Raw genomic sequence first — 19,369 nt, 5'->3', positions numbered from 1 at the left:
ATATATATATATATATATATATATATATATATATATATATATCAATGTCTCATAAGAAATTACATGTTAAAACATTTAAATAAATTAATTTTTAATGTGTTTCCATAAATATTTAATATTTAGTAAGTTATTATTAATAACATTCGATGACGCTTACAGACCTGTCATCGAGAGAAATTTGGTTTTCCAGTAGTATGACTCAACGACGAGTCAAGCTCTTTTAAGAGCTGATTTAATCTCATCAAAACTTCCATTAACCTCATCAGTGTGATTTAAAATGATTACGCGATCTCCCTCAGGGTGAGTTTTTCTTTTTCATATAAACATATCTAAATTTCTTTTCTCTTTACTGTTTTCTTTGAGGAGTTTTGAAAGATAGAATACAAAGTATATCTAATTTGTACTTTCTATAAATTAAAAATATATAATAGTTTTTAAGTAAATCAAAAGAAAAATTTAATATTTTTCATGAAAATTTCCTAGTCATATCATTTAAGGGGTTTAAAAAAAAAAAAAAAAAAGAGAAAAGTAAAATTAGAAAGAGATGAGATTAAGTATTGTTCTTTTACCCATTCACCCACACATATCAATCTTTGTTAAATAATTTAATATACGCTTATCTGTATAAATTTCGTTCGAATATAGACAATTGCCAATCGCGTGTATATATTTGCCAATTAATATATTAACGAACATAATAATGCCACGTCTTGCTCATTATTGATTATAGTACATCCGTAACGATGAGATATTGAATAATTATAGACCGGGTTCCATACAAATGATATATTTTTTTAGAGATTTTCCGGTCAGACTATCAACTATCATGTTTAAAAACTGTCAAATAGTTTTATATTCGATTGTCATTCCTGCGTTATTCATTGTGCGTTATAACAGGACGCCTCTGATTAAAAGCTGTAGACATATACCACAGTTAGTTAATAACCGGATAGCACTGAACGATAATACTTCCCCGAAAGGCATTGTGTTGGTTTGTTAGATCGATAATGCATTCACGTGCAAATTGTTCCAAGTCTCTTCCTCGAGATCAACAAGTGCATCGAATGCACCCGAGCGCGCAATTTTTTCGACATTTCACCCGTGAAAGAAAATGCACCGAGAGAGTTGGATAGCGGCTCCAAGATCCTCTCAAGGTAGATGCTAAGGTAGATGGTGAGAACGCTGCTTGTATTTCATGTTTTGATCTTGTTCTTAATTAAAAAATTGTTTAATAATGTACATAAGAAAACGGGCTTTGCTAAATAATTAGTTAATCCAAACGATTCGACGACCGAATATTCACATCTTTTCCGGGATCTACAAACATTGTGCATTTTTTCTATTATGAGGTTTTCCGGCTGGAAAAATGGCGATAAATAAATGTCGGTTTGGTGCATTCGATGCATCCGGGCGTTTAATTTTTCCAACATTTTCGCCGCGGAAGCGAAAGAACGACTTTGATCGCGTTATGCGTCTCTACACAGAGAAAAATATTATTCTACTGCTGAGAAAAGTGTCGCTCAATTTATTTTCTTTCTTTCTTTTAAATAATTTTTATCTTCAACAAAAAGTATTTTTTATGATAGTCCTAAAATATACTTATTACAAATTTGAGAGAAACTCATTATTATGTATTCAAAAGAAAAATATATTCTGTTTACGAGAATATTATAAGATTTTAACAAAGCATAGTGAAACGTAAGATTTGTCGTTATAACAATTAATTGATAATCAGTTACTCAGTAATAATTTATGAGCCAAAACGTTCAGCTCGTCAGATTGTCTTAATGTCCTTTGCGTTATAATCTAGTTTAGTTCATATAATATTTCAATACAGGGACTTTTTGTGTAACATTCTTTCTAAAATTATTCTCTCGTGGTCAGCGACACTTACGTGATTTTGCGTTGCGGACCATTTTAACGCAGCATCCGTTGCAGGTCATTAGAGGTGGTTGATCCCTAGGTAGCGCCGTATAGTTGAACGGATCCTTGCATCTGAGGTCCGTCCATGAGTCGCATTCGTAGCAGTAAACGGAGCGAGCTGTGAAAGCAGACGCATTTTCAAGGACCGCGCATTGCCTCTATCGCACTCGGAAAAGAATGTACACGAAGTCGAAGCGCCTCGAAATCGTCGATTTGCATCGACGACTCAGCCGTTTATATATTGTCAGTGCTAAGCTTATTTTCTCCGCAAATCTCTCCCCGCTCTTATCGCTTCCCCCATATGGCTCCCCCCAGTGTTCCATTCACGACAAGCACATCTGTGAAATGTGATAAACATCGAGTGTGCGTGCGATGTTACGACCAAATCTCTAGCTATTACTTTCCTATTGAGGCAGCCACGTTTAGCGTCAAAGAGCCGGTTTGATCACGGACTCAAGATAATAAGCTGTCGCGAGAAATGACGACTTGGAATAAATTCGAGATGGTTAATTTTGCCAATGCGGAACTTGTCGTCACGAACAGTTTAATTTGGACTAATTGTGTAACTAATTCGACGTCTGTGACGGCGCGGTTGTCATCCAAAGATAATATGCAGAGTACTTTCCACCCCTCGTGGACACATCGTTTTCCGAGTGCACATCTTTCGTGTAAGGTCTTTTGCATCGATGGGCGCCCGCGCGCGCGTGAGCTCTAAAAAGAAATATCAGGCACCGTTCGCTTTTCACGGCACAATAGAGAAGCGCAAGCGCTTCGGCGACGTGGCCGTGCTCGATGAGACTGGACGAGAATAAGGCTGAATTGCATCGACTGCCGAGAGGAAATTGAAGCGGTTTATGAATCATCGGGAACAACTCGATATCACGGACACTGTTGGAGTAACTGAAAAGGAGACAGTCTCGTTGAAGCTGCTATTGTACTTAATTTAGAAACAAAATGAAGTCGTTTGATAACGATTAGAATAAATTGCATTACGGAGAATATTCTTCTCGTGAAAAGATTTTATGTATAAAAACGCGTAAACGTCTCATGCGAGACGAGTCTACTTCGTAGATTGGTCCAGGAGATTGTAAGGCAGAATGATTTTGTTAAGAATTTATTAAAATTTGCACTAAATATAAATTTAAATAGTGTCCAACTGCTCGTGCAATTAGAAGAAAATTCAAGAGTTGAGGTATTTGAAACTAAAAAGAAGATAAAGCTTATAAGAACTGTACGCTGGACGTTAGTGCGAATAAATTCTCAATGGGAGGAAATGTTATAAATGTTTATGCGTTGTTTGTTTTGGATCGAAGTATACACACTAAACTAAACTAATGGTCTATGGTACGCTGGTAACAGAAGCCGCTTAGTCTAGTATATGCTTAGATCCAAAACAAACAATATACAAGCATTTCAGTTGCGAGGAATGCTGTTGAAGTTTTGGTACAGCGTCCCGCCAGACAAGTGGGAAGATGTAGGTTTGATTCTTGGCTGAGACAATATTTTTCGCAACTTTAAATAGGAATCTAGAAGAAATACGCAAATTGAAATTTTAAGGAAAGGGGAAATTCATTAAATAATAATAATAATAATTAAATAAATAAATAATAATAAATTTAGGTTCTGAGATCTGATCTGATTTACGTACTTTGTAAGACCAGAAAAATATTTAGCGCGTGTAATAATATCAAATTTTATTCTCCTATTCAAATTTATTTACTCTAAAATTCAGCGTACGGTTCTTATGAGCTTTATCTTTCTCTTAATTAGTGCTTGTTCCTTGGAGTTGACATGCCATTTTCAATTTTTCTTGCAAATTAAAATTAGAGTTTTAATAAAAAATTATGATAATATGAAAGATATTATATATCGATGGATAATATATCGGCATTATACACAAAATTCAGAATTACCGACTGTTTGGTTTGGAAAATACAGTGATGAAAAATTCATAATCTATAGTAATACTCGAGACATACACATATTCAAACATTTATGTATCTCTTTCTATTATCCGTGCATCTCTATTAGACCAACTGCTGATCAAATAAAGTGTATTAATAAGAAAAAATTAAAAAATATTTTTTTTCGTATATATATAATATTATGTAAATATATATTTTTACCTCAACTTTGTCTCAAATTAGTAGGTATACATAGACAATTTTGTTTGATAAATTCGCAAGTTTATGAATGGGCCCCTTGATGCGCGATTGAAAATATGAAACTAAGCCTTACAACCTCCTTAAACCGCGACGCAGCTAGAAACATCGCTTCGTCGCTCGAATTTGAGAAAGAAATTTCCTGATCTCGACGTTTTGTTGCGAACGATAAATCCTCGACGAGATTTCTCTCGGTTCTCGGCAAAGACGAATTCCGACGCTCTCTCCTCGTCCAGTGTGGAGCCTAGGCGACCTCCGGCCGGGAGTTGTTTTGCCCGGCGCGGAGAACGCTTTGCGACCCCGTGGCGCGGTTTCTCGGATTCTGCGAGAGGGTTACTTGGCCGCGGGCGCGCTTCATCGAGCTTCGTCATCGAGTGTCCCTAGCGAACGAGTCCGACGACACGGCACGGGCACACCGAGGAGAGTAAGCTGGCTTAATCACTCACTCTGGCACTCCGCATGACAGACGTTGGCAACCGCGAGTACAATTGCCGCTGAAAACGAAAGATCGGTTACTGCTTTAGGCGGTGCGTCATACAAAAAAGCCGCGCGGGCTTACTAGCCTATATAGAATACTTGGCCGAGAGTGTCGGGTGACAGAAAGCGACATTACTACTGGCAACATCATCCGCTAATCGTCTCGCTATCGCGCTATTGTAATGTCGGGCTACGGATGCTCTGTGACTATGTATTACTACTACGACCGCTACTGTTTCTCTCTACGGCGCGGTTCTAGCGTACTCGAGATATTCATAACGTTGGGGATCGCTGGGCAATTGCGCTAACTAAGCTAATCGTTATCACTCGGTCGTGGGGTTCGTGCGGCAGACACGTCCACGTTTGTCGGAACGAGCTTCGCCTTGCTTCGAGCTCGTCTCCTTTGCAGATCGTCAAGCATCGCGGTGGTAAAATATTTGCAAAGTGCCGAGGATGCCCGAAGGTGAAGAACAGGGTAAAGAACAGAGTATGGAGTGCAGGATATGGCGCGTGAGACAGACTGAGAGAATGTAGGATATAATGGAGTAGCGTAGAATGTAAACAGAGTGCGTGCAGATTAATTTAGAGGGTAGAATGTAAATTAGTGAAATAAGGAGCTGCGCGAGTGTAAAAGAGAGCGGTAAAGCTCTTCTAAATCCATTTAGTGACAGTCGGAATCTTAAATTACTTTTACTTGAAGTACATGTATACGAAAATCAAGATTTTAATAATTGTACTTTAATGATCTTTTCTTTTACTAAATAGCAATATCATATATTTCCACAATAATATCAGGGTTGGGAAGTAACTCATTACTTGTAACGAAGTTACAGTTATAATTACATTTTTTCGGTAACTGTAACTTAGTTACTTTTTTCCCACCTGTAACTGTAACTTAACTAAGTTACTTATTTTTAATAACTTGTAACTTTTCTAACAGTTACTTTAATAGTTACTTGAGGAACGTAAAAATAAAATTAAAATTATATAGTAATCGTATATTAATTTAATAACCCAAATAGCACAGAGAATTAAAAAAGAATTAAAAAAAAATTTAGTCGTATATCATCAATTCTGAGTTCATTTTCAGATGCAAAAACACTTTTCAGAGTTTAGTTCAGTGAAAAGAATTTTTTTTGCATTTAAAAATGAACTCAGAATTGGTGACATACGACTAAATTTTCCTTAAATTCTCTGTGTTATCTGGGAAATTTATCAACGTATTTATGGAGCATGTGATTAAATTCTTTTATCTCTATAATGCAATCATTAAATTTTTATTATATTAAGTACAGATTTGAAATTTCTTAAGTGGATTGACTAATTAATGTGATAGATATTAATTATAAAATTCAATTCTTACAATTTAGTAAAGTTTAAAATGTAAGATTTTTGTATTTATAATAATAATTTACAATAATTTTAAGAAAGTAACGTAAAAGTAACGACTCGTTACTTTTTCAGTAACAGTAACAGTAACTAGTTACTTTTAAAAAGTAACAAAACTTTACCAACCCTTAAAAATACCGTTTATTTATAATATTCCTAAGTAGCAGCATGATGTATTAATGACGTATTATTGACGCTACACACAGACAAATATTATTCTATTTCTAAAAAAAGCGATTATTTAATTTATTTTCCTTACTTTAAAGAATAGTTATCTTCAATAAAAAATATTTTCTTATTATTGGTCCTGAAATATGCTCTCGCAAATTTTAGCAAAACTAATTATCATATATTCAAAGGAAAAATTTATTGTTTTTACAAAAATATTACAAAACTTTATCGAAAAAAAAAATTGGTCCGATTCCATGTAGTAAGAAAACCGACTTTTTATTTTAATTTAATTTAATTTATTGATATGTTAGACTTAATAGGATTTAGAATGCATTTGAATGAATTTAATGGTTATGATAGATATATAAAATTTTTAAATACTTGTGCAAAACAAGCCACATTTACTTGAATATAATATGTATTTTCTGTGTGTAGAGATATTATTAATGCGTCATTAAAACGTCATTTGATGTCAACATGTGCTGGGCTTACACTTTAAAGTAAATAACTTTGATATAACTTTTAATTTTTAAATAACATTTAATTTAAACTCCGAATTAATATAAAATCGTTTGTGATCACTTTTAGATGACTTTTTGCTAAAAGTGATTTAATGTAAATTAATCTTTAATGTTTTCAAAACTTTTTCATTATTTTAGAGATATGGATGATACACTCTAAAACTTGACTGCGTAAAAATCTCGAAATATACTATAAATATAATATAAATGCATTTTATTCTAGTAGAATTAAAAGACAGTTTTGAAGCCTTGCGTACGAAGAAAAGTCTTCGCATAAAATAAGTTAGTGTGTATCTTTGTATTCGCAGTAAACTGAGTTGGTAAGAAAGTTGAGCGGGAGGATTGCTTGTTATTGTTCAACCAGCTTGGCGTGAGAATAAAGATATTGATATCATGAATTAAATCTCTGAATGCATGCGTGCGAGTGAATTCCCGCTTTAGTGTAAAAATAATACGCGCACAGTAACTTTTATTTAGAATAAAGCGTAGGCAGCGATATCCGACTTGTTCTGTTTTTTTAGAGAGAGATTTTCCACAATTTGTCCTGCTACTTCTTTACTTCATTAGACGCGAAAGCGGGAAAGGGCAAAGGGTTAGTAGTTTCTGCACAGTATGTGTAAAAGTAACGTAAATATTTGGGGAAACCGCATTGCACGTCGGTGCATGACTCTCGCGCGGAGTGTAAAACCCTACTTGACATTTATAAAGGTGCCGCAAAGGCTCGCTCAATGGGATCTATTGCAGAGCGCTGAATAAATGACGCTTAGCATCACGTGATATATCGTACATAACTAGATCGATCTTTCGTGCTTGCATGAGGTATTTTGGCGATTATTATGCGGCAAAGGGTATAGTCGAGGGGCAGTTTGAGGCTCTCTTTGGTGTGAACACGTGTGTGTATGTGGAGAGAGTATCAAATATAGAAGAAAAGTACATAAAGGGGATATATAGACGGGAAAGAGGAGGATATACATACGAAAGTGGAGCGCGATGTTTTGCTTCTACGATGGTTGTAGTTCCTACTTAATCAAATTGTGATTACTTATTTCACGGGGTGTTTGTGCAAATCGCTAAAAACACTTGGAGATGTCTGGCGCACTGTTCTGGAAACAAAACTCCGCGTTTGATCGAACCTAAAGGACTCGCATATTCGATGTAATTTGAAAGACCGTCGATGTAGAAGACATATTCAATGTGATCTGAGATTATTAGTTTGCAAAAGAAAACGTATAGAGCGACGCATGGAAAAAGAAAAGATTTCGCAGCTAATCATGGCTGGCTGAGAACCTGTTTGTTGCTGTAACTAAGAATTTGCTACTGCAAGCAAAACTTTCGCTACTGTTGTCACTACATCGGTTTTACAGTCAAATGAATGCCTGACAGCTGTACTTTTAGATATTCATATGTTAGATTCGGCAACCTCATTCTTGCTGCCGCAGCGACTGCCTCTTTCTTCCGTACAGCTTTCTTCACTTTGCAGCTTTTGCTTTAGCGTTTCACAGCCATCCAAAGTATATCGCGAGAGACACGTTAATTTGATCTTTCGAACTTGATTGCGAAACCTACTTGTTTCTTTGGCGCGGTCCCATAGATTTCCTCAAGCGCGGACTTTGTCCATGGATCTTACGTACGTACGTGTCCACGTACCTAGCAGCACGGAGGCAGCGGCCGTACGCGCGTTGATTGATCTAACATGTAATAACACCTACGATCTGGACTCATGGGAAGAGACTCATAGGTATTCATAATCCGATCTTATATTTAAGATTATCTTAAGCATTGTCTTAAGATGTCATGAACTAATCACAGAGCAGTATTCGCATCTTAAGACATTACTTAAGACGGTCTTGAAATAAGATTCGACTATGAATACCGGTCATAGTGATTGCAGATAAGACCGTCCTAATTTCAATGGCTGCACTTCTGGGACAACACCGTGCGCGCGCGCGCGATGACCCGAGTGTCCGAACAATCGCGATTTGTACTCTTTGACCCTTCAAATCTACGCTCGAAAAGAAAAACTCGACGAGACACCTTGATCGTGATATGCGCGTTAAAAATTCCTCGATATAGGTTCAATAAATGCGCGCAACACTTCTATCTTAATGAGTATTCTTCGCGATCACATCGTTAATTTCGATCGTATCAGCTGTTCGATGTATCGCACTTGACACTGGAATAGCCAATGTCGTACGAATCAATTTGCAATTCGATGAAGTGAAAGAAACAAGTGTTCGGATAGTTTCGCGAGCATATTTGGGTCTTTACGAATGGCACTGATTAATCGAGTTGTCAGAAAGTCAATCGTAACTCAGCGACGTCGGTTTTCGCGCAAATAGGACACACGCGCTGTATTCCGAATATACGGTACTTTTCCCTCGTCCCTAGTTCTAAGTGGTACAGGTGTAATCGGCTGTGTTCTCTAACATCAAAGCGCAGGAACTGCAGAACGAATGTGCGCCCGATGTTCGCGGGTTAGAAGGCTATTTCGATTCGACGATGCTTCTCAATGTACAGAAGAGCCTTACGAGATTAAGTGGCAAACTCGTGAAGGACGCACGCACACTCACCCACTATCAAGTGATTTGTCCACATGCTGACGGGGAAATCTCCTTGCACTCGTCTAGCTTCGTGTCATGTCGAGACTTCTTCGAGCATCAAGTGGCGCGCGATTTAGCGCGGCTCTGGCTCGGTTGTGTATTCCGAGCGACACCTAAAATTATAAATCAGTTGTCAAATCAAATTTAGGACAATGTCGAGTGAAGACGCATTGGACTAACTCCCCAGGCAGTACAAATTTGTAAAGGATGCCTTAAAAGCGTCCAAAAGATGTTTTATTTTATTTAAACGTCTCATACGCCATATCTTTAAAACGTCCTTTTTAAAAGTTTGTGCTGCCTGGGGAGATCACTGGGACAGTGAGCGTTGCAGTAATTACAGCAGATATACTATCTGTAGTGAAAATTTTCTATCCGATTGTATTTTAATCCGTTCAGAGAAATGTGCTTGTAAGAATCTCAAGGCCGGTGTTAAAAAATTATAATCAGAATAATTGTTCAATCTTTCTATTTAATCTCTTATACTCGAATCACTCTGCAATATTATAATTAATAATCTTTATATATATACAGTTATAATTAATAACAGATTTCATTTTAATTATTAGAAATAATACATTTTATTTTATACTATTATATAGCTTGTGATCAACAATTTAAATGTTTCTATTTATTTTATTATCTTTGGATTTTTTGAAAAAAACTTTTTTCATTCATGCAGAGTGAACTCTTCGTAGATGTTAAATAAAGATTGGTTTATTAGCTAGTCTAAAATTAACATTCTCTAAGCAGTTGCTGGAAGACTATCGACTTCAGGTCGTCGGAGTCGTTTACGTCATCGTCCTAGTTTTACACGCTAATGCGTGCATCTGTGAAAAATTGTCATAATGCAAATACGTAATTTGAGACACTTAACAGCTAGATGAGATAATAACGCGCTGAATCGTTTAACTGGTCGTAGAGTTCAGCGCTTTGAACTCTCGTCTCTTGACCGAATAATAGCGAATAATATCCAATAAATTTGTACGTTAACGTTTTTCTGCGTTAGACGTTACTTACGTCAGCAAACTTTCATAATAAGAGTTTGATTACGGTATTAAGTGACAAGTAATTTCATGCTGTTTACTGAAATAAATTAGCAATCGCGCGACGTAAAGCTCAGCGTTTTCATTGTACGCTTGGTAAAAATAGCCGGCACAAACAATTAAAAAAAAAAACGCGATTTAATAACATTTCGATGAGAGGATTTTAATTTACGATAAGAAGTTTCGAAGATTTAATTTTCAAAACGGCTGAGCAATTTAAAGGATTCCTTATACCTTTTTATCTCTTCTTACTTCTCTCTCTGAGGCATACAGGACTAAATAATTTAATCTTCTCGAAAGAGAACTAGAATGTGTATTAATCTGTTTCTATCGCATATCGAGAGAATTTAATCACGTTGTGTTAATCACTTTATTCCACAGCGGATATTAGAAGCGCTATTTATCCCAAATTGCTTCGAGGATTTTAAATTTAATCTCACCGATTAAATTTCATGCAAATTGCTTCAGCCCTTCATGCACGCAGCGTGTATATTAAGAGATGCAACGGATTTTCTTTTTTCTAATTTTCAGATGTGGAATACACCTGTAAAAATGGGTGATATCTCTTTAGTGGTATCCCTGTATACGCTATTTTCGATAGATCTCAGTGTCCCGTAATTGACGATACAGTTGGAAAATGATTCTACATGAGAGATTTAATCGAAGTGCAGATCGTCAGATATGAGACCCTGCAGCGAATTTGCTTATTACGCGTCGTGTTTATGTGTCTTTATTTTTAGTCACTTATCGTATCTAAGCAAAGATCACGCCATTTCGCAACATATGTTACGCAAAATTGTTCACTCAACACATCTTCTCGCTCGGATATTTACAAAAATATAAAGAAACGATTTTTCTTTAAGAGGGACGTTTTCATCCCTAGAGAACCGCGTCGAGCACCAACCGGAAGTTGCCTCGGCACCACGTTCTTTTTTCCTAAATTTGCGCGAACTTTCAATTTTACTTGATCTGCTTTCTTTGAACTCTCGCGTCGCTGGACACATTACTCGTCAGTTAGCCGTGTTCGGCGCTAAGCATAACGATCGGAACGTGAGCCAAGGTTGCACGAAATCAGAAATGCGTTACGCGTACCCCGTAATCAGGCTGTAAAGCGCGCTTAACGCATTCGTAAACCTAAATACAAATTCGCACATACTTCTTCCGTTTCGCACCACTTTTCTACTCGGAACAGTTAATTCTCCCTGTCTTTCTCTCTCTCTTTCTCTTTTTACAATCTCTCTTTTTCTCTATCTCTCTCTCTTTTCCCCTTTCTTTTCCTGTCACTCCGGTGATAAAGTCGACGTCCTCTTTTCGAAGTCTCGTGCGCGAAGCTCGCCTATTTCCCTCTATCAGCCGTCGTCATCATTCGTATATCGTCCCGCGATCTCAGATTCGATTGTTGACCCTGCAGCGTGAGATCCGCACACCCCTCTGCGCCTACACCCTTTTCGAGCTCGAGCAACCTGGCGCGTCCGTCCGTCTGTGTTTATTTGTCCGCGAGCCCTCGTCGTCGTCGTCGTCGTCGTTGTCGTCGTTGTCGTCGTCGTCGTCGTCGTTATCGTCGTCGTCGTCGTCAATGCGTAGCGATGCGATCAGATAGTGAGGAGACGCGTGCGAAAACGAGGGCACGAATGCAGCACGATGCAGCACGATGCAGTTTCGCGAGAGGCCACGATGTGACTACGCGTACGCCGCGACTACTGTACGCTGTAAAAGCGACGTCGTACAAGCGCTTTTACGGAACTGACGCGCGCGAGACGACCGCGCCGAACGAAGCGCGGATTCAGGTCGATCAATATGTCGCGGAGTCGCTAGTCTATGCCACGTGCTCACGTTGCGGTAACTATACCGACGCAGCAGCAGCAGCAGCAACAGCAAGCCGTTGCTCGACAGGGGCTTTTCACGCGACGGCGCACAATAGCAGTCGGATAGCAGTTTCTATTCAACGCGCCGAGGCTCTCGAGAGGCAGGAATAATTGTTAAAAACTTTAATCAGTCGTACTGTTAATGACGGATACGAGAGAAAGTGTATGGATCAATTTCACATAGGAAGGAAAGCAAGTAAGGCACGGTCTGGTCTATTATAAAGGGGAAGCGCTTGCGCACTTCGCTGTTGATTCCCTGCGAACTATGAAAAGCAGAGAAACGAGAACACGGGGTTGTCACCTGCAAAATGGGAATTCTCAAGGAAAATTGAAAATTTGCTAACTCGACACATCATCAGGGTCCACCGGAACCAATGCTGGTTTCTGAGTTACTTCTTTGAGGAGTTCTAATACTATTTATGAAGATTGATATTTCAAAACTTCTATTCGTGTTCCCAGATATACTAAAGAGCAAAGAGAAATTTTATTTATTTGTTCTATTATTTTTATTACTTTATTTTTGTTTTATTTTTTGATTTGATTCTTTTATTAGTTTAATTTTTGAGCACAAAACGATCCCTTTATTTAATTAATACTGCGGTAGTAAACCGAGGGATGAGTTCAAAAATAGCAGATAAAGTAAAATTTAAAGTTTATGCAAATTTAGGGGAACAAACGTGCCGAGGCAACTTCCAGTTGGTTTTCAAACGCTGTTTTTCCTCTTAAATCGTTTCTTTATATTTTTGCAAATATTTGGGAAAGAAAATGCTGAATGAACAATTTTGCGTAACATATGTTGCGAAATGGCGTGATTTTTGCTTATCATTGTAGATATAATTAAGGATTAAAAAGAAAACATAAACACGATGTGTGATAAGCGAATTTGCTGCAGTGTTTCATATCTTGCAGTCTGTACTTCGATTATTTAAATCTTGCATGTAGAATGATGTTTTAAATGTTTATTTGAAGATAATTAAATAAAATCAAGTGAGGAATTTTTTGTTAAGAATTTGTTAAGGCTTACTCAATATTAATTCAAATTTAACAGTTACTAATCGAGAGTAATATATTTATAGAACTATTATAAAATTTATCTTTTCTTAAACATCAACATAGGCAGAAGTACTGAAGTTTGATTTTAATGAACAAACTAACGTGTTTTGGTTGAAGAGCACATAATTATGGTTTATTATTCAAATTTGTGCTTCTAAGAACCAGAAATTTTATTTCCTTCAATTAAAACGCGTTGGCTCATTCATTACAACCGACCTATTTTCTCCTCTTTTTTCTTTTTTAAATTAACACAAAAATTTGAATGAACTTTTTGGGACATATAAAGCGTGTTAAATTTAACACAAAATTTTGTACCAGGTACATTGCAATTGAAACCTTTTGTGTATCATATGAAAGACATTCTTCTTTTAGGAGTTCTAATACCATTTATGAAGATTGATATTTTAAAACTTCTGCCGAGGCAACTTCAAACGCTGTTTTTCCCCTTAAATCGTTTCTTTATATTTTTGCAAATATTCGAGAAAGAAGATAGTGAATAAATTCTGCGTAACATATGTTGCGAAATGGCGTGATTTTCGCTTATCGTTGTAGATATAATTAGGAGTTAAAAAGAAGCCATAAACACGATGTGTGATAAGCGAATTTTTTGTTAAGAATTTGATAAGGCTTAATATTAATTCAAATTTAACAGTTACTAGTCGAGAATAATGCATTTATAGAATTATTATAAAATTTATCTTTTCTTAAACATCAACATAGGCGGAAGCACTGAAGTTTGATTTTAATGAACAAACTAACATGTTTTGGTTGAAGAACACACAATTGTGGTGGTGTTTATGATTCAAATTTGTGCTTCTAAGAACCAGAAATTTCATTTCCTTCAATCAAAACGCATTGGCTCATTTATTACAATCGACCTATTTTCTCCTCTTTTTTCTTTTTTAAACTAACACAAAAATTTGAATGAACTTTTTGGGACATATGAAGCGTGTTAAATTTAACACAAAATTTTGTACCAAGTACATTGCAGTTGAAACTTTTTGTGTATCATATGAAAGACAATCGTGTGTTTTCGATACTTAGCAACATTCTATACAGTTAAACACTTACTAACGACACTCAGTTAAATTTAGAACAAAATTCAGTCGCGTTTTAAATGCTACAGAAAATACAGTGACGTTTTAATCGTACCAGCTACGCCAGAGATACCGACACCGTGCGATTAATTCTTCGCCAGACAAATGTGACTCGTTTTATCAATTACAAGACATTGAATCTAATTGTGAAGCGAGTCCGCTGCGCATATTTATTGACGCACGTTGCTATTAAGGCTTCAAATTTCACACTCACTCCGCGTTTCACTTTTTAAACAATAGTATTAATTTTGAAGTTGAATTGCGCTGAAATGACAGAGGAGCTTTTATATCTTGAAGAAATAAATCCTTGAAACATTCACATTCGTGAGAATCGTAAAGCGAATATGACATAGATTCGTCTCCTCTGTGTGTTGTAATGTTTTATTTGTCACCACTCAAATATTTGTGCGACTGTACAACGTCGTTCATTTCGGTCTCTTTAATTTTCAATAGTCGTAATTGCTGATTCACATCGATGACAGTATCTTGGAACGGTAAACGTTCACTTGGGAAATATGCCAGAAATCAATAAATTGAATTCTCTGCATTTGAGATGCGTACGTATTATCAGTATTCTTGCGAAAATAGTTTACAGCGCGCTCATTAGTACCAGTTTACTGTAAATCAATTATAAAATATCCTTTGATGCAATTAAAAAATTGCCTTCTACGATACCACAAAATTTACGATAATAAGTAAGAGAAAGTTTCACAAAATATTATTTGAATTGCATTATTATTTCGCACATTCTTTGACCACATCAATGATCAATATTAGTGCTCAGTTAGGTTATCCACGGATTCAGCAGGTAAATCTGTTCGTTCTACACGGAATTTATCAACTCAAGACAGCTGACTGTTTGATCTATTTTACCAGCAGCGAGATATTCCCCGGATTTTAAGTACGAGATAAAAATTGTCTTCGAGCTTGCAGTTTAGTGGTAAATTAACAATTTCGAAAGATTCTCCACTGTCGAGAATATAAGTGAATGTATAACTACTACCTAATTGAGTCCTTTATACATTAAAGCAAAGAAAAGCATGAAAGCGGCTGTCAGTCTGATTTCAATGGTCACAACTAGGCTCATTTTCGAGGCGCCATCTAACAAAGTACGCCTTTACTACGTTCATTAGGCGCATTTTCGCGGTAGTAACGATAAAATGCGCCTGGTTCGTGTACTTCCGTTGTACTTCTGTACAATGCTAATAAGTTAGAAAAGGACAGATGTCCAATCATCTTTGTCTCACCATTGATTAGTGAACCGCGTGACGTAGGCACGAAGCGAACTAGCGGCGATATTATCACAAAATTAGATCATCTCTCATCAGTTTCGTCTTTCTCGCGCTGCGTTCTGCGTAATTTTGAAAAAACCACCGTAATTTTATAAAAAGATTTGGAAACTGGACAATATAAAACAATAAATAAATATACAAGCTTAAACATGCCATTCATATTTTTTGCTTATTTCTCGGCAATCACAAAAGTTATCGATTTAATTAAAAGGAAACAAAGTTCTCCACAATTTATCCTGTTGGAATTCAGAGTTTACAATAATACTCATGATACTAATGCTATAATAATACTATTAATAACGTTTCGTTAAATAAGTCGTGGAAGCTTAGTTCTAGGCAACCACTAAAGATATTAAGGTGACACAAAAGGCACTATCTGACAATTCATCACTCTCTCACAATTCATTTTATTGAAATTGGTAGTTTGTAATAATATGAATAATATCGGAGACTCAAAACATCTCGGTTCAAATCCCGGCTTAAGGGGATGCTGGAGTGGATGACAAACTTGCCAAGCGTCGATAACGTAGAAGCGATTAAAACGATTCAAATCGTAGAAAACGTTTCTTTATTTATCGATGTACATTAGCATTCATAAATGCCTTTATACTTCCGGTATCTAGAGAATTGGACTTTTTCGATCTGGTGCATCGTTTCTCAGTAAGCGTAAAACATGACTGTTAGTTGTCAGTTCTTTCAATAACTAACAATCACGATTCACGCTTACTGGGACAAGATGCGCCAGATCGAAAAAATCCAATTCTCTAGATATCGGAAGTATAAAGATATTTATGAATCCTAGTGTACTGATTTTATGTATATATAGATATATACTGATATTTACTGATATATACTGATATTTAACAAGAGATGTATCAAGAGATTATACATCTCTTGACGTATCATTAAGAAATAATCAAGAAAGAAAGCCTCCCGAGTCGAAATTTCAATTGGTCATTGTTACGCAAGAATGATCTAAAAAAGTAATGACTAAAATGATTAAATAATTTAAAAAATTATAAATTTTTATCAATGGATATTCCATTTATCTTTTTACACAAAACAAAAAAAATCCAAGCTAACATCACCGCAAAATTTAATTAAGAAATGATTTCCTCGAACACAATCTCTCAATATGATTATAATTAAAAAAACCACATTTCTTGGTAGCATAGACTGTGTTAAATAGAAAAGTAACAGAGAAACGATTGATAGGAACGCTATGGCCCTTATTTTCAACTCCCTTTTGTTGATAAAAGTGTCCCATAAAAATGGCTTGTAGCCAATCAGAAAACTTATGAGTTACTTTCACACGATTGCTTTTATAAAAATAAAAGAGAGTTCAGAATAAAGATCTACGAAGATAAAGGTAAAAAAACACGTAGAAATGAGTTTTCGTACACGAATTTTCTTCTTGCATATATACAGTTTTCATTTTCAACTATTCATTTTTTCCCGCCCACAGTTTGAGTGAAGTAATTAATACACGCTTAGACGCATTCACGCGTCGTATATTATTTCTTCTCCCTAAAATTAATTTCACCCCTATTGAAATTTAATTTGTCTTGTCAACGAAAAACGAGTATGCATAAGAAAATATCTCCGAAGAAATAGTATGTCGTATATAACACGACATAATAAGTTATAAAGAATAACAAACATATAGTATATGTAGAGCATATATAGAGTATATATAAAACATATATAGAGCATAAAAAAGCATATATAATAACATATGCAAAGCATATAAATATGACATGTTGAAATATATCAGTTTAATGTATTATCAACAAATAATCCGAGAAGGAAGCTTGCCGAGTCAAAATTTCAATTAGCCATTGTTATGTAAGAATGATCCAATTAAAAAAATTACAAACTTTTATCAATGGATACTCCATTCACATCTTTTTAAATCAAACAAAAGAAATTCAAGCCTTATGGACGCTTGAAATGAATTAAGGAACAGTTTTTTTATTTTTTACCACTCGCGTTCTTTTGCACATTTTCTAAGAATTGAGTTAATTAGTGCTCTTAAAGAAATGAAAATGCTTGAGTCGTTGATCTATTGCGAAAATCTCAGAGCTAAATTTTTTGGTTGGATCATTCTTACGTAACTCCGGCGAATTACAAATTCCAATTCTTACTTTACTTCCCGTCGGATCCAGGGCGAATTATGTCTACGTGCATGCAATCTACGTAAAGTGACGCTTTGTATCTACTATATAAGCGTCTAAATTGAGCACTCACCATTGCGCGTCGTTCCACGGTGTCCAGGGTCCACCAGCCATCCTGTCGCTGCATCTGACAATGGTCCTCGCGTCCCACGTCGCCTGTAATTCACTCCCGATCGCGGTAATCTAACGGAGGTTTCACGAAAAATCCCGTCTCTCTTGGGGGATATACTCCGAGTTGCAAATTGCGTGTGAAATCTAGCAAACTGCGTCTTCCCTCAAAGACATATCCTCGGATAAACGATGAGTATATGCGACGAATTCGATGATGATAATATTTTATCGGCATTGAGGAACTCAATCGCGACGTTTTTCTGTCTAACAAATAAAAAAGTAAATGAAACGCGATTATTACCTGTCGCGGTAAAGCCCGCAACACCTGCTCGTGTGAAGAGTACGCGTCTTAACTTGTCTTAATTATCGTCTCAATTGTCGCGAAGTCGAAACGCGGTATTAAAAATCGGCATGGAATAATATAGAAAATAATGCGGCAGTTCCCGACGTGCTCGTCTCGACGGTTGAAAGTGTTATGGCGTAACGCTCGAGCACGTGTTCGCGCACGCATGTTTACATCACCCGGCCGCGTCTCCCCAAGCGCCGTTCAGTCAGCGGCACGAGCGAGTCGTTACGACGGCATGTTTACCTAGCTTTTGTGGAGTCTAGAGTTTTTGTTAGAGCTGTTGCTCAGATATTGTTATTATCGATTATTTGATCACCATTATTATCCACTTGCAGATATTATCATACGATTATCGAACAAATATTATCATTATCATTTAATACTAGAGTATTATTACTTTTTTATTCCATCATTATTTAATTTATTCGGTTATTATTTAATTATTTCTATTATGCATAGGAAAGCAACTCGGGCGTTACGACAATTTCTTTACTTCGTCTTTAATCAGTTATTACTACCGTTGCCCAATTATTGTTATTCATTGTTATTACCGATTATTTGATTATCATTATGCAGTTATTATCTGCTCCCGGCTATTATCACACGATTGTCGAACAGATATTATTATAACTATTATAAAGAAGTAATAATATTCGAAAGGTAAATGGTAGTGATAATAATATCTACTCGATAATCGTGTGATAATAGCAGGGAGCAAATAATAACTGCATAAAGATGATCGAATAATCGGTAATAACAATGAATAACAATAACTGGGCAACGATAGTAATAACTGATTAAAGACGAGGTAAAAAATTGTCGTAACTGTACGCCCGAGTTGCTTTCCTATGCGTAATAGCAATTATTAAATACTGAATTAATAACCGATTATAATAACCGAATAAATTAAATAATAATCAAATAAAGAAGTAATAATACTTGAATATTAAATGATGATAATAATATCTGCTCGACGATAGTGTGATAATATCCGTGAGTGGATAATAACGAAATAATGATGATCGAATAATCGGTAATAGCAATACCTGAGTAACGGCTCTAACAAAAACTCTAAGCTCAACAAAGGCTAGGTAAACAGACCGTCGTAACGGCCAGCTTGTGCCGCTGATTGAGTGACGCGTCGG

The 19,369-nt window shown here is 36.2% G+C and overlaps 1 protein-coding gene across 3 annotated transcripts in view; it reads right to left on the bottom strand.

The window, feature by feature from the left end:
- Positions 1-12,088, bottom strand: part of LOC116844592 (protein quiver) — a 14,953-nt gene extending 2,865 nt beyond the window's left edge. The window contains exons 1-5 of one of the 3 annotated variants that reach the window (XM_032816347.1): positions 11,443-12,087; positions 10,727-10,830; positions 9,214-9,356; positions 4,532-4,579; positions 1,895-2,041 (exon numbers count right to left, since the gene is read on the bottom strand). In XM_032816347.1, coding sequence (XP_032672238.1) covers positions 1,895-2,041; positions 4,532-4,579; positions 9,214-9,238 — 220 coding nt within the window. In that variant the 5' untranslated portion in view covers positions 9,239-9,356; positions 10,727-10,830; positions 11,443-12,087. Of the gene's footprint in view, positions 1-1,894; positions 2,042-4,531; positions 4,580-9,213 lie in introns of all 3 variants that reach the window. The other 2 variants (XM_032816346.1, XM_032816345.1) reach the window with 2 other exon arrangements.
- Positions 12,089-19,369: the final 7,281 nt, after the last annotated feature.

The sequence above is a fragment of the Odontomachus brunneus genome, unplaced genomic scaffold (assembly GCF_010583005.1).
Source record: "Odontomachus brunneus isolate Ranch 3 - 2012 unplaced genomic scaffold, Obru_v1 Obru_scaffold_043, whole genome shotgun sequence".
Classification (NCBI taxonomy): Eukaryota; Metazoa; Arthropoda; class Insecta; order Hymenoptera; family Formicidae; genus Odontomachus; species Odontomachus brunneus.
The sequence above is the reverse complement of the archived record's forward strand: the minus strand, read 5'-3'. Positions and strand labels throughout refer to the sequence as shown.